We start from the raw sequence: 25,055 nt of genomic DNA on the forward strand, positions 1-25,055 counted from the left end.
ATGCAAGCCGAGTAACCTACCTCAAGCTGGATTAATGGGTTCGTTTAGGAACATTAATTTTCCTTGGCAAATGATCTCTTTAGACCTTATTGGACCGTATCCACGTAGTTATTCAGGTAATACGTATTGTTTGGTAGTAGTAGATTACTTCACCAAATTTCCTTTAGTTTGCCCTCTTCGTAAGGCTACAACTCCAGCTATTTTGAAGTTCTTAGAGGAGCAAGTGTTCTTACTATTTGGTATTCCCCAAATAGTATCATGTGATAATGGTCCACAATTTATTTCTAAAGCCTTTAAAGATCTTTTAAGTAAATATAAGGTCCAAAAGATATTCTACAATGCAGCTTATCATCCGCAAGCTAACCACACTGAACGTGTAAATCGTAGCATTGTTACTGCTCTTCGATCTTACACTTACTCTGATCATAGAGCTTGGGATCAGTACATTCATTCAGTTGCTCAAGCCATTCGAACTTCTGTTCATGAAACCACTCAGTGCTCTCCAGCTTATGTTAATTTTGGTAGGCATGTTCCATTGTCAGGTGATTATTTCGGTTTAATTTCTGAAAATTCAACAACTCTTCCTCAAATTTCTAAGAAACTTCACCGTATGGAAGATCTCCAAAACTTACCTCCAATATTCGCTGACATTAGGAAGAAGTTGAAAGCTTCTTACCATAGAAATCAGCATCAGTATAATTTGAGGAAACGAGATTTGCGATTTTTTGTGGGCGATCGAGTTTTGAAACGGAATTTTGTAAAATCAAATAAAGGTGATGCCATTTCTGCTAAGTTTTGTCAGAAATATGTTTCCTGTACTGTCGTTAGGGTAATATCTCCTTTAGTATATGAATTAAAAGACAATTCGACAAATAGACGAATTGGTCAATTTCATATAAAGGATTTACTCCCTGATAATACAACAGATGAGGCAACATCTTCATCTTCAGAGGAAGATTAACATAATGTCTATTAAGTTAACTTATTCATATGAGTGTTATTGTTTTGGCTCGGTTTGGTTACGATTTGATATTTTCTTAGATTTTTGTTATTAATCACCAGATTTGATATATCTACAGCTTATACTTTGATTAGTATCTGTTTATAATTAGTTAAAATTATTAAGGCCATTAGAGTGTTTACGTATATTAGATGTTGCATTGGTATGGAACTAAATATTGTAATGCTACTATACTGTGCTATATGTTTATGTGTTGTATAACCTATGTTCCCATTTTGCTTACTTGTTTTGCCAGGTTGGAAAGAATGTTGTAATTTTTTTATGGATTTGATTCCGTTTATTGGTCATGATCAAGTTATATAGGAACATGTATCTGAATGTGCTATGTGGGATGGTTTTTTGTTATGTCATTAGGAATTTATATAGATAATCAGTATGCATAATTTTAGTACACTCCTATATTATATAGACTATTCTGCCTGTGTATATGTGAATGAATACGTGGGTTCGAAGTTTTAGTTCAATTGTTGGCCCCAGTTGTTCAATGAATTTCGGAATTCACCATTTTCATGACAAGTTGTACAGTTATCTAGGCAGTAGAATGTCTTCCATAGACAGTAAATTATTGTTAATGTTAATTAGGACTTGAATATTTAGCTTTAATCCTTAATATTTACAGACTTTGGTCTAATAACAGAATTGTTCCTTAGCTGATTTATTATTCTTACTGATATAGTTTACTCAATCCATGACATATTTCCTTTACAGCTAGCATGTTTAGATTACAGTTATGGATAGTGATTCCATATTTTGGCGACAAATGACCATTTATAGTTATTTTCACTTCTTTCCTTAGGCACTTATCTATATTTTGGTATATTGAACTAGGAATTATCCTGTTCTCTTTTATTAATATCAGAACGAATTATAAATCTGCAGTTTCTTCAGAAATTGGTCTACTCGTTCTTGATGTTCTGTTTTGTTATTACTCCTACCTTAACTCTTACTATTTTGCTATGGCTGTTAGAGTTACTGGCACATTAAACTCCTTTGAGTGCTCTTATGTTAGATATTCTTATAAATTTGTTGTAGCTACCTCCTATAGTTATCGAGTATCAGCATAAGTTAATTTTGTTGTTTTTTTTAGTTTTTATTTTTGGTCTTTATTTTGGATCCCAAATGTACTGATGGCAGATCATCAGGATGGAATCGATTTTATGGCTGTCCTTTTGTTCAAGCCGTTAGTCCCACATTTTGATCCAATAATTTATTTGATGAATTTTTAGGTTAGGCACATATTACCGGATGTGGGTATATGTGGACCTACCCTATTTGGTTTATTTGGTTATAGTGTGAATTGGGTCATTATTTGCCTGATTGATTATCTTTGGATATGCTACTTTATAAATCTGTTGTCCACTGTATGGTCAATTTTGGATTTACCATCCAATTCGACACTTATATTGTTGTCTATAAATTTGGTATTTTTATTGTTACTTATATTGTTTTATATAAGTATGTTGGTATTTTTACTATTACTTATTATTGTGTATCGGTCCACCCATTTGCCTGATTGATTATTCCTTGGATATGCTCTTCTATAAATCTGTTGTCCATTGATGAGTCAATTTTGGAACCAGGGTCCGATTTCACATTATTTTGGATTATTTGTATTGAGTATTTGTATTACTAGTCTATACTATGCTATGTTGGAGTTTTACCTTACTTTAACTTTACTCTAAATAGCATGACTTTGTACTTAGTTACATGTGGGTCTCTTTAGATGAAACCATATCTTTATTTCTACATCACTCATAATCTGTGGTTAATGATAATCGTGTGAATCGATGTAGATTGTTTTGGAAGTATTTTAGTGAGTTAATATAGTTTATAGCTGTACTTGGCAAATTGTTGCCATGGCTATAATTTTTATATATAAGTTTATTTTTTCTTCTCGATTCTTAATTGCTCCACATATGGTTGAAATATTGGTTAACCTACATCTAGCCAATCAGTCAAGTAAAAAAAAAAAAAAATTTTTCACTAAAAATTTTTTTTTCTCCAAGTAAGAGGGGAATGTAACGAGTCCGTTACTTAAATAATCGTTTACCTTCTTTTTGTGACTGGAATCTTTTAATTTCGTTCTAAATTAAATTCATATTGAAATATTCTTAAACTAAATATTTAAATAACTCCAGTAAGTTTTATTTTCGAAGTTGGCATTAAATCCCGCCCTCTGTCTAAGATTCTGAAAGTACATCGGCGTGTCAGCCGTAGCATCGTCAAATCGCCACTTGTTAACTGGATGTGAGTGAATAAACATCTCAGAGTAGAGCGGCTGGGAGTCCACTTTTTTCCCGAATTTAGTTTAAGTTTATTTTTATGTGAAGAGCCGTTTATTTTAGAAGAAACCATTTGAGTTATTTTGTTGTTTTGTACGAGGATATTTTCAGTTGGATCACCCTAGCCGCCTACTCAAGAATCCAGTTACAAGTCAGGGGAAGAATTATTTTTTAGTTGGGGTTATACTTAATAAGGATAAGGGGAAGGAGTTTCAAGTTGGTTTTTTTTTATGAGAAAGTAAGAAGCAGTTTAAAGTGACGTATTTGTCCAATAGTACCTGATCCAGGGAATACAGGTTTGGTATCTTGTTACCACCTGAGTCCAGTTCTCCACCGGATCATCTATCTTCGAGGGAAACCGGCAGGAAGAACTGACTTATTTTTTTTATTATCATTCAATTACTTTAAATAATTTTTTTATGTCCTCTTCAAGGTTTTAACTTTTGGTTCAATTTTTAATAAAAGAAAACTATCCTTAATAATAACTATCTTCAATTTTTTCTAAAAAAAACATTTATCATTGTAATTTAATTTAATTATTTATTGTTTACCAAGGGATGAGGTTATAACTCTCCCTTGAATTTCTCATTGTTAGGTTATTGTGTGCACACATATCCTGAGAATTTTTACTTAAAACCCTAAACAATTTTTAAACGAAAACTAAACTATTAGTGAGTAGTATATAATTATATTTATTATTTATACATTATTATTGGATCTAACTTTTGTCACAATTTGAAATTTTTAAGGGGTATATCAGGGGTAAATTGTTTTATAATTATTCAGGGATTTTACTGTAAATATAGCTAAGTTAATTGTACATAAGAGGTGGTGGTTTAGTATATAAGCATTTAAAATAGTTTGTACCTAAGTTTGGTAATTATTAAAGGTGTGGTTAAAATTTAATATTTCAATTAGTACCTATCTTTCTTATTTCAGCAATACAAGATATCTCGGAAGAAAACATTTAACTTCCTGGCGCCCAAGCATTCACTAGAGCAACTTTTACTTTTCATCTGTTTATTTCTTGGTGGTTTTCTCGTCATTAGTTCTTATATCTTACGGTCTCTGTAGGGCATGCAAATTGGCCGAATCCTTCTTTGAGTGTCAAGTGGTCATTCTCCTGCATAGTCGCTAGCCAACACTTAATTCTGTTATATTTGAAAATTCATATTTACTTCATAAAATTCATATTTATTTCTTTTACATAATTTATTTATATCTAATCCCTTCCATCTTCCGTTATTCCCCATATTAGTTCGTTGGTGTATCAAGGTGCATTTTAGAGTTCACCCTTTTGAACACACTATCTACACTGGATAGAGTCACCCAGACTTCCTCTAGCACAATTTTTGCTACATAAACATATTTTTGTTACAAGCTCGTTAAAGATGAACTCTTCGAATATTTTAAGGAAAAAGGGGCAATATAATTAACTTAATATCCACCAGAATCAAAATTAATCGGGTTCTTTCCACACTACATTTTATTTTAGTTCTCGATGAATGAACGAAGAAATAAGAGGCGTAATAAAGGGAGAAGATTATTAAATTTATTAAAGCGTAGAGACTAGTATGTGTGGGAGACCTGGTGGTGGGAGAGAGGAGGAAAAACGACTTACTGGTTATGAAGGTCACCAAATGGTAGCCAGAAACTGAAATACCAAGGGGAAGACCAAGAGGGAGATAAAAAACCAGCTCATGAGAGATATTAAAATCCTGAAAGTGAGAAACTGGAGACACCAATGCACAGATCGAAATAAGTGGAAGAAAATTGTAACGAAAGCCAAGTTATACAACAAACTTTGACAATAGACAAGAAGAATGCAGAGTGATTCACGGTGATTAATAAAAGGGCTCTATCAGCTCTATTTATAATAGGGAAGTTTCTGTATAATGTTTTAAGTAATAACTTATATATAATGGTATTGTTGCTTCCGTCCAGGTGGTCTAGTCGTGTTGGTACTTTTCTAGGTATTATAGTTACATTTCTCCTCTTTCCTTGGTATTGAATTCTGTCCTCGGAACTTCAAGAAGTTCTTGTAGACCTGCTACATTTTGTTGTGACATTTTAGATCCAAATAACAGTTTTTTTTTGTATAAAATTAGTGCTAGAACAGACATAACTTTTATTATAAGGGTGAGACTTATGCTCATTGTCATTAATGGCTGTAGATTTGTTTTTTGATTGGCTCGATTGTATGATGTGTTTTCAGGATTTCTAATTTTTCCAAGATAAGTGAGTGCTTTGGCTGTAGTTTCATTTGTACGATGCTCTTGTCTTTCTATCAATGATCAGTTGGTTGGGTAATAAAAACAGCCAAAATCGAATACCTTGGTCAGATTATAAAGAACAACGACAGATATGAGTTGCTGCAATTAATGCCACAAAGAAAAGTAGAAGGAAAACGAGGACCAGGTAGACGAAGGATATTCTGGCTGAAAAATCTACGTACGTGGTTCAACATAACAACCACAAATGTTTTCAGAGCAGCGGTTTGCAAAATACAGATTGTCATGATGGTCGCTCACGTCCGAAACGGATAAGCACTGCAAGAAGAACCATTTCTAATATAGCTGTAATTTGTATATAACATTTTTCAAATTACTATAGTCTTTGTAGCTCTAGCTCCCCTATTCTCATGGACAAGTAGGCCACAATGTAACAAGAGTAGGAAACAGAAGGAGGAAAATGAATGAAGACATTAAAGAAGACTTAAATAAGGAAAACTTAGCTAGGAACATAAATTTTCTTCGCTTAGAATGCATTGGACACATACATAGACGATGACTCATAGATACACTGAAAAGGATAATTAACTGCACCGCTATGGACCAGGTGCAGAGAAAGTCCTAGTAGAGAATGGTAGAACAACGTAGGTTAATATATACATGTAATTAATACCAAGGACTGGAAAATTCAAAGCAAAGGCAGGAACAAATAAGAGAGAGTCACGATAGCAGCAAAAATGCATAGTAAGTTCTAAATAATAAAGAGGAATAAACCACCTGATCTTAAAGCCTTTAATGATGTTTAGAATCAAAATTTAAAAAAATTCTTTTCACTGTCTGATATTTGCAGTATTTTTGAATTTCTTAGTGATATTATTTTTCTCAATTAATAAATTGCAAGCTTCATTTCTGTCCTTTTTATTATTCATTACATATTATGATCTTTTACATTGTTAACTTATTTTTGTTTTAAGATGATATTATTATCTTATAATAAAACTGTAAATTTGAGCTTACTTTATTTAATAGTTTCCAGACATATTTACATTTTATCGCGTTGCAATAAAATTTAAACGCGCTCTAAATAATATTCCACATACTTCTTAATAAATGAGAGCAGATGTTACAAGAGATACCGCTTAGGAATGCAAAACCTAAGAAATGATAAATCGACCGAAATGGGGTGATATGTTTCTGAAATACTATCCAGTAAAATTAGCCTGATATGTATGAACTCTTAGGAAAATTGAAATTTGGAGATATAAGTATGAGCATTTGGGGATTTAAATGAACGACGAGTAAAGTTCCTAAACTTTGATTATATTCATATCCCCAGATATCACGCTGATTAAGATACCACAAATACCTTTAGCCACATGCGAAATCCAGTCTGCTTTCATTTCGAGATAAGTCTAACTTCGCTAAATTTTATTCCTTCACTTTTTACAACTGTTAAAACATTATTTAATAAAATTAATATCGTATTAATATATTAATATAAAATAAATTAATTAATAATAATTAATTAAATAAAACTTTATAATATTTATATACATAGTTGGATGATTGGAGATATTTACACACAAATATGCGACTTTATACAAAAAATTTTAAAATACAGTACAACCTCGGTACAACGAATCTGAAGGCTCCGAAAAAAATTCGTTATATCGGGAATTTTTCAATAACGGGGTTCGTTATATCGAGGTTAAATGCGACCAATATTCGTTATAAAGGGGTTCTTAAAGATAAATTCAAACCTCTATATAACGAATTTCTCATCACTTAACCTCATTTTAACAAATAATGATTTACACAATAGGTAACTGTAGACGTGTATCTTAGACTCTAAGACGTACTTATAAAGTACGCTACCAAAAACAAGGGAAAGACCACCATCATTTATAGCATTTTTTTTTAGAAAATAACACTTTAACACATTGAGGGCATCCCTTTGATGTAAAATCTGGTTGACTAACGAGTTCTTCATCCACGTCGTCTTCTTATTCTTCTCCTGTTTCTTACTTCCCTGCCACGGAAGATACGATTTCAGCATCAGTGAGCTCTTCACAGATTGCAACGTCATCATCCAAGTTGACAAACTCTTCAAAACCCAAGTCCACGTTTAAAGCCTCTCTCACTCTCGTGCAACATCCTTCAATTAGTTCTGGTTGTTGAACTTCTGGATTGTCCTCATCTTGGTTTTAGTCACGATCATTCACTTGAAAGCCGCTTTTCTTGAAACAGTTGACAATAGTTTTCTCGTTAACATTATTCCATGCCTTTGTAAACATCCACATAGCATCTAACACACTAATTTTGGTTGGAGATTGGCATTCCAAGTCGTTCAAGAATTGACGGACAACCTCCCTTCTGTACTTGGTTTTGAAATTTTGTATATTCATTCCGTGATCAAGAGGTTGAAGTTTAGACGTTGTGTTTGAAGGCAGGAACTAAACTTTAATTTTTGTTAGCACCGGAATATCTCCGTGTGTAGTGCAATTGTCGATAAATAAAAGAATGCGTTTCTTCTTCTTTTTTATCGCGTTGTTGGTTTGTTTCAGCCATTCACCGAAGACCTCTTCGATCATCCACGTTTTTGAAACATCTGGGTTTTTTTGATTTTCCTATGACGAGAGGTTTCAGTTTATTTGTACTGGATGAGTTAGTGCAGAGTAAGACTGTCAAACGATCTTTGCTGTTTTTGCCCCCTTTGCAAGGGTCTCCTTTCAACACTAACGTTTTTTGTCCGATAGGCACTTAAAAAAAACCTGTCTTATCAGCATTGTAGATAACATCTGCATTGTATCCACGGGTCAAGTCTGACAATTTAGCTTTCCAATCTTCGCAAGGTACATCATCCACGACAGCACTTTCACTACAAACTTTTTTGAAACTAATTTCGTGTCTCTTTTTGAACCGATCCAACCAGCTACTACTGGCTCGAAAGTCTGCATGCCCTAATTGTTCTGCAAACTGTTGAGCCTTTTCTTGAAGTATGGGACCTCCAACGGGTACATTTTTATCACGGCACTGTTTAAACCACTTAATAACAGCTTCTTCGACATCCTGTAGCTCACATTTCTTAGCCTTTTTGCAAATTGTGGACAGTCCACCGTCAACTCCGTAATAAGCAAATACGAAAACAAAATAAAAAAATCTTTATACTTCGATGTACTGTACGATAGTAACACTCAAATCTTTAGGTACTTTAGGTACTGATCACGGTGTAAACACAGTGTCAAGCTCAGCACTGCACTGACTGACTGATGGTTTTAGGGGCAAGGGGTGGGAAGCAGGTCACATTGTTTTCATGTCTGGACTTGTCCGTGAGTCACCACAATCCAAATTTATCTTAAAGATGCAGTAGCAGTAAACAAACCAACACACGTTATCAACATTATGAATATTACGAGGAGCACTCCCAAATCACGATTTACAATGTATAAACGTACATAATATCCACCTCATAAACTATATAAATAGACATCGTATACGAAACTCATTTAGTATACCATATCATTTAGTAGTCCTTATACGCGGAAGAATTGCTATAACTTAATTGGACCACTGTTGTTCTAGTGATAATATTTTAGCCAGCAATAAAACAAAATAGCAACTTTTCACAAACTTTACTAAAGACTGGCGTGTTTTGTTTTTCGAGTCCCGAGTTTTTGAAACTCGAGTCTGTTTAGTGGAAATGGTCAGTTGTGTTTATTAATGGACTACCTCACCTCTGACGTTACAATGGGCGGGGCTTCGAAAACCTTTCTAAACATTTCTACACTAAATACAAGATAGAGCTGCAGTAACTATAAATAAACCGTTAACAGTATGATTGTTACGACGGGCACTCCCACATCATGATTTTAACGATGTATTAACCTATATTTTCCTGTATTATGAAATATATATGAAAATATGAAGTAGACATAGTAGCATAAGTCGTTCACAGGAATAACAGAACTGAAAATAACTGAATAAACATGTTAGAATGAGGTTTTCCAACAACATAATAACGTGAATCCGTTATTGTAATGCACGGAATTAAAATACAATTACATTAAATGTGTAAAAATGTTTTAAAATTAAACGTAATATTTAAGGTTGAAACGGAGTTGCCACTCGTGAACTGAGCTCTTAATGGCACTCCATTCGTTGGTTTAAGGAAAACGAAATTTCAAAGCAAAAACCTATGCAAAGGTCAGAAAAATTTTGTCAAAAATAAAAACATTCAACATATCTGAGTAATAAATAAAACAAAAAACTCAAAGTGTAACTTAGGTAATATTTTACTCAGAATCTACCTCGAGTGTCTGTGAATACCTTCTTTTTTCTTTACCCCTTTCATCTACAATATGTTTACAATAGTGTATTTTTTTTATGTTTGTTCACAATAGTCAAAAGCTCGACTTTTAGAACTGAATTGTCAAAACTTTTGATCGCAGCCACTTTTGAATATCCGCTTTCTTCAACTCGGTTGTCGATATTTATTAAACGGGGAGTATATAACGAATATATTAACATAGAAAAAAACATGGCGACTACCAAAATGGCACTACACAGGATCTTGATTATATAGAACGTATAGTTACGTACGAGATATCATAAGGCACTATGAATGAAAATAAATTTACTATAGACAAATTTTGATTTATTGACTTAAGGAAGGCCTCTGGCTGAGTTCAAAATAAACAACTGATCGAAACCTAACATGCGACATAGCAAATGAAAAGGGACGATATAACGAATCTATTAAGATATGTAATTGATTTTCTATCTTAATATATTCGTTATATCCTTCCCTTTCATTTTCTATATCGCGTGATAGGATTTGATCAGTTGTTTATTTTGTACTCAGCCAGAAGCCTTCTTAGTCAATAAATCAAAATTTGGCATACGGTTTTGCTTTCGTATTAAATTATTAAAACAATATGTAAAATTACAGTTTTGTTTACTATGAATAACAAATATAAAATATGCAATATTAGTATGGTTTTCAAGGAAATCCAATGCAGCAACTTAAAATATTTGTCATAAACGAAAATTTTATATTACAAAAATTATACTAAAAAAACAAAAGTTAACGCTGGTTTAAATTGTGAGAATTGCGACGCCTATGTTAATTAGTCATTTTCTATTGATTTTACACTTGCTACTTGTTTTAGCAAGAATCTTTGAGTCTAAGGCTTTCAGTTGGTTGCATCACACAATTAGTGAACGTTCCTTGAATCGTTGTACTTATTTTTTACTTTTATTTCCTACATTGGTTCTTAGTTTTTAAATACCTATTAGTATTAATATTTGTATTTTATTCTTGTTTTGTTCTTTCAAGTAAGTATGGTGTTTTTATAGATTAATATTCATATAATTATTTTTAAATATCGGTAGGTATAATTAAAAAAAAATCAAATATGTCCAGCACCGATACAGCTGACGAGGTTGCCAAAATAAGTCTCAGTCCTCCAAGAAAACGAACAAAAAAATCCCATCTCGATGTCAAAACCAAAGAAATTATTTTAAATATTTACAAGTGCGAAATAGAAGAAAATCCTACTCTAGCAATAGATAAGTCGATAATAAGAGTTGCACATAAGTCAGGTGTGTGCAAGCGAAGTATTTATAATATACTCACAGAATATAAAAACACACATTTTCAGAGCCAAAAGTTAGTCGAACTCGCAACAAAATAATCGATTTAGTAGACAGAGCTGATCGTAATGCCATAAGAAGAAAGGTGCATGCATTTTATTTTAGAAATGAGATTCCTACTGTAGACAAAGTTTTAAGAGAAGTTAATGAGGATAATGATCTGCCTAATTTTAAAAGAACAACATTTTATAAAGTTCTTAAGACACTTAATTTTAAGTATCAAAAACGAGAATGACAGAGCATGTTGTTAGAAAAAGATGAGATTGTTTTGTGGAGAAGGGAATATTTAAAGAAAATTAAAGCTTACCGAAATGATGGTCGTAAGATATATTACCTAGCTGAGACGTGGGTTAATGCTGGACATACGAAATCTAAAGTTTGGGTCGATAAGTCTATCGTTTCTTCGAGGCAAGCCTTTCTGGATGGTTTGTCGACTGGATTAAAAAATCCATCAGGTACGTTTAAATGTCTGTTGAAAGTTTCACATCCAGTAACTGCAAAACAAATTTCGTTGCACATCATCTCATTAGAACGTATGTTACTGCATTATATCCGTAAATAATGGTAACAGTCGGTTTCACTTTAAAGATACGAAGTTATGAAGTTAAAAATTATTCTTCGTTATCGTTTATAGATAATGTAAGACAGTATCATATGTTTTAAGGTAATGACATGTAACGATAAATGTCTTGCATTTACTATAGTAGTTAATTTCCAGTTCAAAAGTAAATTAAAAATCGCTTTATTTTTAGGTAAAGGAAAGAGGTTGATCATTTGTCACATTGGTAGTGAGGACGGGTTTGTTCCTGATGCCTTATGGGCTTTTGAGTCAAAAAAATCTGGCGACTATCATGAAGAGATGATTGGCGAGTCATTTGAAAAGTGGTTCTTTTCGATATTAGAAAAATTAGACAAAAATTCAGTTATTGTTTTAGACAATGCACCGTACCACTCAAGAAGAGTGGAAAAAATACCGACAATCGCGTCGAAGAAAGCGGACATTCAAAATTGGCTACGATCAAAAAATATAAATTTTGACAACTCGCTTCTAAAAGTCGAGCTTTTGGCTATTGTAAATAACCATAAAAAAGAATATACTAAGTATATTGTAGATGAAATGGCTAAAGAAAAATCAAATAGTATTGAGACTTCCGCCATACCACTGCGAGCTTAATCCGATTGAGTTAATTTGGGCAGACTTAAAAAATTATATTGCAGAGAAGAATACTACGTTTAAATTTTCAGATATGAAAAATCTTTTTCATGAAGGAATTACGCGTATTACATCTGCCAAATGGCAAAAATGTATACAGCATGTTCAGCAGAAAGTCGAACAAAAGATGTGGGATCTTGACAATATCATTGAGACTCAAGTTGAACCACTGATAATTAACGTAGTTAATGAGAGCAGCACGTCAGACTTTGATTATGAATAAAATATTAATTTACACTGTGAGTTTTTTGTTTTATTTATTAGTCAGATATGTAGAATGTTTTTATTTTTGACGAATGATTTTCTCGGACATTTGCATAGGTTTTTGTTTGAAACTTCGTTTTCCTTAAAAAACGAATGGGGTGAACGAAATATGAAAGCAAAACCGCACGCCTATGGAGTCCTACGTAGCATAGCCTGGTTTTGTTTACTTTTACTGAACGTCGAATTTGAATGAGGTGTAAACTACGCTAAGCCGGGGTTTGGAACGCAGAAATGCGTAACACAGGGGTTTCGTGCGTTATGTAGAGGTTTGCCACACTCAATATTAAATATACAGCGGTTTCAATTTTTTTCCGCAAATCGTAAAAATTCGTTATATGGAGGATTAAAACCGAAATAGTTCGTTATATAGGGTTATTTTTTACATTGAGTGTTATGTACGTTTGAAGGGGATTTAAAAAATTATTATATCGGGGATTTCTTTATATCGGGGTTCCTTATATCGGGACTGCACTGTATATAACACGTACACCTATTACTGGGCGTGCATATTCGCCGATCCTACAACGTATGGCATAGGAAAATAAATACGAACCTCCGATTAGTCCTAATTTAAACGTCGTCTCAAATAAAAAAAAATATTCAAATAGTTTTATTTTTTCGCTAGTTAATATCAACAAAAATTATTTATCCTTTACATATCTTAAACGAGGTGCTTAATATGTTCCTTGTATTTGCAGTGTAGTGCTGTAAGTACTGTAGGTATCAGAGACTTGGGATTTGAGCAATTCTATGCTCCTTTTTTTTTAAATAAACTAAAGATGTCAAATTCCAAAAATTTTCTAGTTCCCTTCTAGACCCTCTAGGTTGGTTTCACTTATTTTCTAACTTAAAAATAACATTTATATAGTTTTACCGTAAAATCCAGTGGTTAAGATACCTATATTTCTCTAAATTTGATATTTTTCGGTATAACAGAATGGTCAGACTAAAAAAAGTATTGCATATTACACACAATTAGTCTTGAGTTAGTAAATATTAGAAAGTTTGTTCTCAAAAATATCATATTTGGAAAAAATTCAACCCATACCATTGAATTCTACGTAAAAAACTGTATGTATAACTAAAAGATTTTAAATGCCCATTAGAACTCTAGAAACGACTTACTGTGGCATAACAAAATTGAATTTAGTTTGATCAGATAAAAGGCATATATCGAGCACAGTTTAATTTAATCTTGCCCAAGTACTTTCGATCCCTAGATCATCTTCAGGGACATCTGAAATAAGCCAAGAAACGTTTTTTTATAACCAAAGAAATTGATTAACTTCGATAAAAACTCGAAGTTTATGGTTGAAAAAAGGTTTTTATATGATTAACGTTTATAGACTTACTTCGTCAATTGTGGCCTATCCGGCAAGAACAAGATGTCATAAACATATAAATGTACATTACACTACACTACAAATGGACAAACAAACACTTTAAAATTATTTAAGAAAGGCTACATTACTTGCGGAAGCCGGAGACAGAATGGCTCCTGATCTAACGGAAATGTTGGGGTGACATGTGACAAATGACAACTTGGATGAGCAGTCAGAATCATGGATATGTGATCTGCACCTTTTACAATTCTATGAAACTAAGTATTGACCAAAAGTCCAACTGACACTACTATAGGAGGTCACTGATGAAATATAAAATTATATAGAATATTTTTTAAGTAGATTGAATAATCCAGATCTCACACTCAAACATGTCTGTAATAATTAAGGTGTTAGTTTGAGATCAACTGAAGTCGACGAAAAGTAAGAATGCAAGAAGAGGACTAAACAATATATTAGACAGTGGGTAGTTGACTACAATAAAATGGTCTACCAAGCACTATCTGTAATGTAGAAAGGAAGAGATCTGACTATGTAATTAAAATACTAAAAATTGAAAATCAAAATTGAAAGCAAAGTATATAAATGGGGTGTAATCCAAGTAGTTCAGTTGAACCCACAGTCAATGGTATAACTATAAAATTAATATGGATGTGCTCAGTGCAGGAAGTCTAAACAGTCGAGCTGGGTCCCCTACGAGGTGAAGCTGTAATAAAGTTTTTAAAAATAGGTTTAAATTTAGTACAATTTAAATTAGTTTGAGTATTAAGACAGTGAGAGTTTTCATTTGTTTCCATTGTAATTTCCAAATCTTCCAATAAATCCAACTCCATATAGTTTTTCTTTCTACTAATGTCATGTAAGATAGATGAACCAGTGTTGATGTTAAAATTGTGTTTACTGGATAATAAGTGTTGACCAAAACTTGAAGAGTTTGGTCTTTTCAAATGTTCTGAAACTCTAGTGGATAACTTTCTAGTGGTTCTACCTACATAAGAGGCATCACAATCATCACATTTTAATTTGTAAATACCACTTTTGTCAAGTGTGTTCATCCTATCTTTGGTGTTGATTAAGAAGGAACCTAAGGTGTTGTGTGACTTGAAGGAAATTTTGATGTTATCGATTGTAGAAGTAAAAAGTTTAGATATTTTATTGGAAATGCTGCTAATGTAAGTGAAGGAGAAATATCTGGTGTTATTTGAAGCAGTAGGTTGAAGAAAACATTGTGACGAATATGCAAGCTTTTCTGCAATTTTTAGTTTAGCTCTATTTAGAAGCTTATAGATAATGTTAGGATCATAACCATTATTGAAAGCAATTTGTTTAAGAGTATTAAGTTCTGAATTAAAATTATCATTAGAAAGTGGAAATTTGAGTAACCTATGAATGTAACTGTTGAAAGCAGCCATTTTATGTTGGGTTGGATGATTAGATGTATCATGTATAACATGATCTGTTTGGGTAGGTTTTCTGTAAATATTGTACTCTAAAGAATCTTTATTACGGGAAATAGTCATATCCAAGAAGTTCAACTTTTTATCAGATTCTGGTTCCAGAGTAAAAGAGATGTTGGGATGGAGGTTATTAAGATCATCCAGAATCTGTAAAGCATCATCTTGGGTTCCCTGTATGAGAGCTATACAATCATCAACATACCTTGACCAAAAAACTATTTTGTTGTTGTTAACAAACTTCTGTTCTAAGCTGTCTAAGAAAATGTCAGCTAGAAAAGGTGATAGTGGAGATCCCATTGCTAAACCTGTTGGTTGTTTATATATTTTTTGATTGAATTGAAAGAAGTCCTGATCCAGACAGAATTTAAGTATAGTTAAGATAGCATCTTTGTCTTTTGCCGATATGTTGCAATTGTCTAGAAAATTGTGTACTAAAGGTAATGTTTCATCTCTTGGTACAGAAGTAAACAGATTGGAAACATCAAAAGAAACTAAATAAAAACCCTCTTCTATCCTAATGTTATTTAACCGTTCTATTAGATCTAAAGAATTTTTGAGATGGAGAACTTAGGTTTAAAATTAGTGATAGACTGAATTGTGTTGTAAATAAACTCTGATAAAATAGAAACTGGAGTGTTACAAAAACTTACTACAGGCCTTATGGGACAATTGTGTTTATGGATTTTAGGAAGTCCATATAACCTAGGTGTTATAGGATAAGATACAGTTAACTTTCTGTTGTTATATTTAGCAATAGTGTCATTAAACAATTTGACCATTGCTTTTGTTTTATTAATAAAGGTGTTAAGTGGATTTTTTTTCCAAAACTACAAAACTGTTATCTGAAAGAAAAGATTCTACTTTCTCTATGTATTTCAACTGAATGTTCAACTGAACTACTTGGATTACACCCCATTTATATACTTTGCTTTCAATTTTTAGTATTTTAATTACATAGTCAGATCTCTTCCTTTCTACATTACAGATAGTGCTTGGTAGACCATTTTATTGTAGTCAACTACCCACTGTCTAATATATTGTTTAGTCCTCTTCTTGCATTCTTACTTTTCGTCGACTTCAGTTGCTCTCAAACTAACACCTTAATTATTACAGACATGTTTGAGTGTGAGATCTGGATTATTCAATCTACTTAAAAAATATTCTATATAATTTTATATTTCATCAGTGACCTCCTATAGTAGTGTCAGTTGGACTTTTGGTCAATACTTAGTTTCATAGAATTGTAAAAGGTGCAGATCACATATCTATGATTGTGACTGCTCATCCAAGTTGTCATTTGTCACATGTCACCCCAACATTTCCGTTAGATCAGGAGCCATTCTGTCTCCGGCTTCCGCAAGTAATGTAGCCTTTCTTAAATAATTTTAAAGTGTTTGTTTGTCCATTTGTAGTGTAGTGTAATGTACATTTATATGTTTATGACATCTTGTTCTTGCCGGATAGGCCACAATTGACGAAGTAAGTCTATAAACGTTAATCACATAAAAACCTTTTTTCAACCATAAATTTCGAGTTTTTATCGAAGTTAATCAATTTCTTTGGTTATAAAAAAACGTTTCTTGGCTTATTTCAGATGCCCCTGAAGATGATCTAGGGATCGAAAGTACTTGGGCAAGATTAAATTAAACTGTGCTCGATATATGCCTTTTATCTGATCAAAGTTCATTTATTCGAGCATTCAACCTTATATTTAAAATTGAATTTGGCGTCAAATCATAATATCCCATTACTATATTTATTACCAATCCCAGGGACGTATTTACTTGCACATTATGTACGTAGTGGGATCGGCGAATATGCATTGTGCGTTGGCGAATTATGTTATCGTATAGAGCAGACGTCTATACTTCGCGGCATGACAAAGACAGACCACTATACTCTAGAAATTTTTTGGAGAGAGAGAGAGAGAGAGAGAGAGAGAGAGAGCGTGTGACTCGTTGGTAAGAACTGTCGATATAATATATACTATACAAGGTGTTCCAAGATGATTTTGTCAGCCTATAATTCAGGAATATAAGAATATTTTTATTTGCAAATTAGAAAATTTCAATTTTAACAACAATACTATCAATTGATATATACACATGAGATCTGTGACGTCATCACGGGCGCTGTGACATCTTTAATATAGAAAAAATTAGAGGGTGAAGGTTAGGCCAAACAAAAAGCTTTGTATCCCAAATTCAACGGTGTCCCATAATAAGAGTATTAATGTTAATAAATAAGCTAAATTTACAACCAAAGTGTACAGAAAACTAACCCACATCAACAAATATTTAAATTTTAACTCCAACCACGACGTCAACATCAAAAAAGGGAATTATCAAATCATTATTATTATTATTAGCTGAAAACACCTGCTCTAATGAAAATTCATTTCAAAAAGAAAACAACCTGCTAATACTCATTGTTAGACTTCGGCAAATATGCAAATAAAAATGTAGAAAATATGCGCATAAATATGCACGTGTTTACCCGAAAATATGCAAATATTTTACAAAATATGCATACAAATAAATAAAAAAATCGTAAAATAGTAACAATTTTATTTAAAAAAAAAGTGTACATAACTAAATATTTCCTACTATTCATTAAGATTTACATTTATTTTAAGTAACTACATCATTTTTAAGTATGAATAAACTTATTTAGAATTATGGTAACAATAAATGACCAAGTGGTGTTCAAAATTTTCTAACAAAAACTTGTGGCTTCTGTCTGAGTACATATATTTATATATGGAAAAACTTCGTTCAACATCAACTGATGTAACGGGAGCATTTTTCAAACTAACCAAAACATTTGGTTCTAAATTAATTGTTTCCGAAATATTTCCAGCTAGAACACTGACTACTTCAGAAAGAATATGGTAACCTTTATTTTTTTCCATAGTAGCTTCAAATTTTTTTAAAATATCTTTTCCAATATTACCTCTAACGTTCGGACAACATGACGCAAATTATTTTATTAATGCTGTACTTTCGAACAATGACAGTTTTGGTGATTCTAACTGAGTAATTGTTTTTTGAACAAAACTAAAATTTGATTTTATAAATGAAAGTTCTTGTTGAAGCAAGTTACTCTGAAAAGTTTGTTTAGAATCCAAAAGAGATTGGGAACTTTCATCTGTTGACGTATCAATTATGTTCTTTATTTTAACAAAATGATCTGCATAAAAATTAGCTGCTTCTAACCATGTTCCCCATCGCGTTAAAATAGGTTGTGGTGGAAGAGGAATGTTAGGTAGCATTTCTTTATAAAGTTGAATTCTTATAGGAGATTTAAGAAATACTTTTTTGACACTGGATATCATGGTATTTACAAGAGGAAACTTTTTTCGTATTTCCTCTGCAACTCTGTTTAATCCATGCGCTACACAAGTAACATGTATTAAATCTGGGAAAAATATTTTTAAATTTTGTCCTGCTTTCACCATATAAGGAGCAGCATCCGATAAAATAAGCAGTAATTTATTAGAAGGAATAGTTGTCGGAAGAAAAAAAGTTGCTAATGTTTCTTGTATAAAACGCGAAATTGTTCATTTGCATTTGTTTTCTCAAGTTGCTGGCATGAAATAAGATGAGATTTTGGTCAGGTATCTTCTTTAAGAACACCAATCAATAAATGAGCAATATATTTTCCTGAGGAATCAGTGGTTTCGTCTACAGATATGTAAAAATAATTATCTGCAATTTCTTCCTTAATATTAATTAACACCGACGAGTATAGCCCGTTCACATTATTTCTTCTTAGAGACCGATCACTTGGAACATTAAGTTTGCAATATTTTTTTAGAAACGAACTAAAATTTACATTTGCTAATTTTGAAAGCGGTATGTTTGCAGACACTAATGCGCGACACAAGTCTTCATTAAAAGTTTCTTGCTCATCTAATTTTTTTGAAGTAGATTGGAAACATTTAGCCATTGAAGTTTGATGTTTTCCTCCTATTTTTCCTTTTTTGCAATGTGTGAAGCAGTTCTCACATGTTGGTCTATCTGAAATTTCTTCTCACATGCTATCTATAAATAAAAATAAAAACCTTTATTTTAACCCAACCTTTAAAATATAAAAATATACAAGGTGTTTTTGGTTAATCAAATAACTGGTTTGGAAAGAAAACACTCGCTAAGTGTTTTAAATGCAGTATTAATCCACAAATTAGTTTTTGTTACTAACCATTAGTAGATCATATAACTTATTTTAAAATTCAACAAAAGTTTTTTTTTTGTTAATTCAATTACAATAAAAATAATTGTGTTTTAGAATAGCTGACTTCATAAAAAAAAGTAAAGGTGAAAAATTTTTCTAAATACACACCATTGTATTGTACCATGGACAATTTTTTCTCACTAAAGGAAGCTATTTTTCATTTAAAAACAACCTACGAGTACTAAATTTCAAGTAAATACGTTTATCGGTTTTAAAGTTATTGTTGTTATTAACTAAAAGAATTTAATTTTTTTTAATTTTAACACCCTGTATCTCGAAAAGTAAATAAGTTTGACCCCTCATTAACTATATCGTTTTGTTCAATTTTTCGAGAAGTATCTACAGTCAAACTTTGTAAGTGTTATTTGGAAACACCCTGTATGTATGAAATATTAGATATTTAATAGAAAATATTAGATACTTACAATTTTGCCACAGACTGAACAGTAGATTTTTCCCATATCCATAGACAGCTCTTTATAAGGTTTAATCCAAGTTGAAGCACTGGTTGTTTTAGGCATTATAAAATCACAATCTTCCTTTTTGTTACGCACAACGAGTGTTTACGCTTTGAATATCAAAACAAAAATTATTTACAAATCTGAGCATCAAATTAGAAATGTTTAGGTACCTAATTCAATAAACTGGGAGATTTTGGAAAATCCCTAAATTAGGAACAAAACTATTAGCCGTTTACCTGCTGTTAAGATACAATAAATTGTAGATAGATTTGGGAATTAGATCATAAAATGCAAATGAGCGAACCCTTAGCGATTATCCAATAACTGAATGCCTCAGTGACCGAGACTTTCTAAGAATGTTGAGGGCTACTTAAATTAATCTTCTTTGAAATTGTAAATGTTTTGTACCTGTAGAGATTACGTACTTAGACCATTTCTTGATTAAAATGACTACAAAATTTTATACAAGAATTGAAATAAATTGGTATGTTTAAAAATTTTCAAATACAGTATGAAAATCTGAACTTTTATGCACTTTATGCAAACTTTTATACAAATATGCCAAAATATGAAATATTTGCATAAAATATGCACAATATGCAAAATATGCAATATGCATATTTGCCAAAGTCTACTCATTGTCATTTATAAACAAGAAATTGTATAAGACTGGAGACATGAAACAACAAAAGATCACAAACAATGCAGAAACACTCACAAGAAGGGATTCACAGAAGACAACAATACCATATATTAAAGGCTTAGCAGAAAAATTAAAAAGGATAGGAAATAAATACAACATTTAAAAGAATTAATACACTCAGATTTATTATGTCCAAAACTAAACCTAACAATACAAAGATTTCTATGTGGAAGAAGTCGCAAGACCACTAAGTGTCAGGATAAACAAGTAAAAAACATACATCAAAAACAGACTTCACAGAGAAAGGCTAACACATAGTGTTAAAAACATTTGATCTTAGGCTCCAGGCGATCATGTTTTCTATTTTAAACCATTTAACAACTAATCTTTCGTTATTGGTTGACAAATTTGAAAATGTTTAAACAAATATTTTTGTTTTTAGGTATCATGGATCAGACACAGATATATTCATATCCTCACAGTGGGCATCTATACATATACGAGCGATCAACGTTTTCAAGCAAATCGCCATCCTGAAACAGACGACTGGACTTTGCAGATTAAATGGGCTCAAAAAAGAGATGCTGGTACTTATGAATGTCAGATTAGTACCCAACCGTTAAAAAGTTATTTCGTCAACTTAAATGTAGTCGGTAAGTTATTTTTCTATTTTATCAATGTTTTGTTAAAATTATTTTTTAATAAATTACAATAAGAGTACAAAAAAGATAGAAAAATATATAGTGTTTAATATATATTTATTACAAGACCACTTTGTATCAAAAAATTGGACCACCATTTATGGGAATTAGATTTAAGTAGATAATATTAAAAACACATCTTAGCATGTAAAATTCAGCATAAAAGAAGTCGCGTTAGAAGTTCTGGAAGAAGTTGAAAAAAGAAACAACCAGAATAAAGCAACAATAAATAGATATGAATAAAGAATAAAGAATGGCAAGCAATATGGGCATACATTGAATAATATATAAGAACAACTGAATCTTGAAAAATATTGAAATACTTGAAAAACATCGTAACAGTACAGTTTTTAAGTAGAGTACATAAAAGGAGAAGAATGGGAAGACTGTATTAAAGAGTTACCCACAGAGAACCATCCGGAATTTATAGAAACAGATAAAGTAGAGGAGCAACAACAAACCCAAGTTTCATTCAAATATAGAACGGAAAACCCAAACTCGTTGATTGTCTAATAATAGTTACATTTCAATAACATATAAAATATATTACAGCCTTCCTCCTTCTTCTGCCAACATTCCGCTTCTCCATCGCTTACTTTGTAAGACCGCATACTCTTCTGGAACCTGATTTCTCGGGTACTTGATTTTGATAGGAATCCTTTTTGCCTTAATTTAGTATGTTATTATCGGCCACCTGTTGCAATACTTGCACAGGATAATGTTTTCTTTGCAAAACTTGAAGAAATGTCATCTCTTGATAATCTTATTATTACTGGAGATTTTAGTTTCCCAGAGATCACCTAGTCAATAACTTCATTATCGGACCCCAAAAACGCCCATAATTTGTTAAAAGCTTTGTAGTCAATTCGAACCTGATATAACTCATCACATAACTTACTAGATTTGAAATTAATAACCAACTTTCTACTATAGATCTGTTATTTATTAATGACGAACAGCTGATTTTATCTTTCGAAATCAGCTCTCATATAGGAAAGTCAGATCATGCAGTTATAATGGCTCACATTCAGTTAAATCTAAAACTACACCATAAAAATAAAATTGTAACATATGCTACTAATGTCTTTTCTGAAGTTGACACTAAACTCTCTCAAATCGACTGGCATTTATTTTTTGCAGACTTGAACGATACCTCATTAATGTGGAATGGATTTCTCAATACCGTCCACAATATAATTTCTACAAATCCCACCTTCCGTAAGACTTATAAAAACCTTAAACTCTGGATAAATCGAACAGCAATAAAACAAATTAATCACAAACGACATCTTTGGCGGAAATTTAAACACACCGGGCTTCTCATTCCTAAACATTCCTTTCTCCTTTAGTTATAAAATAAGCATCCGTCACATTTATTTTTAAAAAAAGGCAACAAAATAGACCACAACAATTATCGCCTGATTAGCTTGCTGTCAGTAGTTGGCAAAGTCATGAAAGCCATTATTTCCGAGGAAATAACTAAATTCCTTCTCTAGGGACATGTTATTTCAACAAAACAACATGGATTTATCTCTGGTCGGTTTGTTCCTACCTTAACCAATCTCCTATATTGTGTTAACGACTGGATGTCATCCATTAACAGTTCGCAACTGGTCGACGTTGTTTATTTAGATTTTTCTAAAGCCTTTGACCGTGTTCCTTAGCGCAGATTTATTCATTAGTTAGAACATTTCGGCGCTCGCGGTACTTCGCTTCGTTGGATAGATGATTTCCTGACAGATCGACACTATATGTAAAGTTAAAGTTGGCGAATCTTTTCCACAAGACAGGCAGCGATATTAGTTATTATGTTTCAAGTAAAATATCGTTATATGCCGATGACACAAAAATCTATGCCATTCCAGTTAAATACCAGCTAACCCTCCAAATGGACTCAGACTTTATTTTAACTTGGTTTTCCAGTGACTACTACCCTTAAATGCAAAAAAAATGTGTAGTGCTTCGAACTGGTAAAAATAACCCACTTGTGTCTTACTGTGTTGACCAGCAACCATTAGATTCTGTGTTCTCGTATAACAACCTTAATGTTAACGTAAACGGCAGCCTAACGTGGTCTGACCATATTACTTCTATTTATAAACTTGCGAAATCCAAACTATATCTGAGATGTTTTTCGAGAGTTTCAATGTAGACATTCTGTTATCTTTACACTCTTTACGTAAGACTGATTCTTGAATACGCTGGTCCAACGTGATATTCTGATTTAGTTCGAGACAAAAGTTTGTTTGAAAACATTCAATGAAAAGCCACTCGAATTCCTTTGGGACTGAGAAGACCTTCTTATACAGAAGAAAATAGTATGGCTAACCTAACGTCTTTTGAACTTCAACGACAACGTGGAGACTTATTATCACATTTAAAATATTAAAATTAACTTTCGGAAATTTCGACGAAATCTTTACCATAAATCAAGATGAACGCCTCAGAGATTATCAGTTTAAACTTAAAAAAGAGAACTTTTCTAGAAGATGAAGACAGAAGTTTCTACCAAATAGAGTTTTTGAGAGCTGTAGTGATAACATTGTCTCTGCCCCCTTTATCAACGCGTTCCAATACAGACTTAACTACCGTTTTCATATTAATATATAGTGGATTCGAAGAAAAAAGAGACTCCAGGCAGAGGCAGCATGCATGATAAAGAAAAATATCGTATATTTGAAGTAGATATAGAGATAGGCACAAAGGAAACGATTACAAACCTAATTATGTGCTATGGACCTATGAAGATGCAACTAAAAACGAAACTAATTGTACAGCGAAGGTGATATGAACGCTAGAGTGGGAAAAAAGCAGAAAAATGGATCGATGTTATGGAACCATAGCAAAAAATAGAAAGCAGCTTGATAAGAGACGTAAGGGTAAGAAGAAGAATAGGTAGAAAACTGTTCCAGGCATTGAATGGAGGATTCCTCAACAACAAAGAAATTTGAAGAAAAACGAAGATGACAATATACAAAACAATATATAGGAGAAAAAGGACACATGGATCAGAAAACTGGATTTTAACAGAAGACACCAGAGCAGGATACAAGTAGCAAACTTTGGCTGTCATTATGTCTCGAAAATTTTCTTTACTGGTGAGATATTTATACTCCCAAATAATTATTCTATCCATCTTTTTCCTTTTACTGTTTCCTTGTATTATAAGTCGAGACAGATGATATTTATGTCCTCTAGCTGTGTGGCCGAAATATTTTGTTTTCCTCCTATTTACAATGTTTAGGAGATGTCGGTCAATTTTATCATTCGAATAATATCTTCGGATGATTAAGTAGACATCAACATATTTGTGTACCACTCCAAAATAATCTCTACTGCTATATTATTCATTTTGTAGTAATTTTTTTGAGGGTATTTTTTTAAATGCTCTCTGTGTTTAAAATACTTAAATATACCAAGTTAAGATTTCAATTTTTTTTTTTATTTATTTAATTAATGGCTTTGGATAACTTGATCCATTCAGCCACGATAATTACTGTTAGATTACAATATAAAAATGCTCAAAAATACTTGAATCTAAGGCGAATTTCATC

The 25,055-nt window shown here is 32.2% G+C and overlaps 1 protein-coding gene across 1 annotated transcript in view; it reads left to right on the plus strand.

Annotated features, from left to right (window-relative positions):
• The window catches only part of LOC140452949 (uncharacterized), a 57,200-nt gene that overhangs the window by 26,347 nt on the left and 5,798 nt on the right, over window positions 1-25,055 (plus strand). The window contains exons 3-4 of the mRNA XM_072547266.1: window positions 21,243-21,453; window positions 24,112-24,283. Coding sequence (XP_072403367.1) covers window positions 21,243-21,453; window positions 24,112-24,283 — 383 coding nt within the window. The remainder of the gene's footprint in view (window positions 1-21,242; window positions 21,454-24,111; window positions 24,284-25,055) is intronic.

Source organism: Diabrotica undecimpunctata, chromosome 11 (genome assembly GCF_040954645.1).
Source record: "Diabrotica undecimpunctata isolate CICGRU chromosome 11, icDiaUnde3, whole genome shotgun sequence".
Taxonomy (NCBI): Eukaryota; Metazoa; Arthropoda; class Insecta; order Coleoptera; family Chrysomelidae; genus Diabrotica; species Diabrotica undecimpunctata.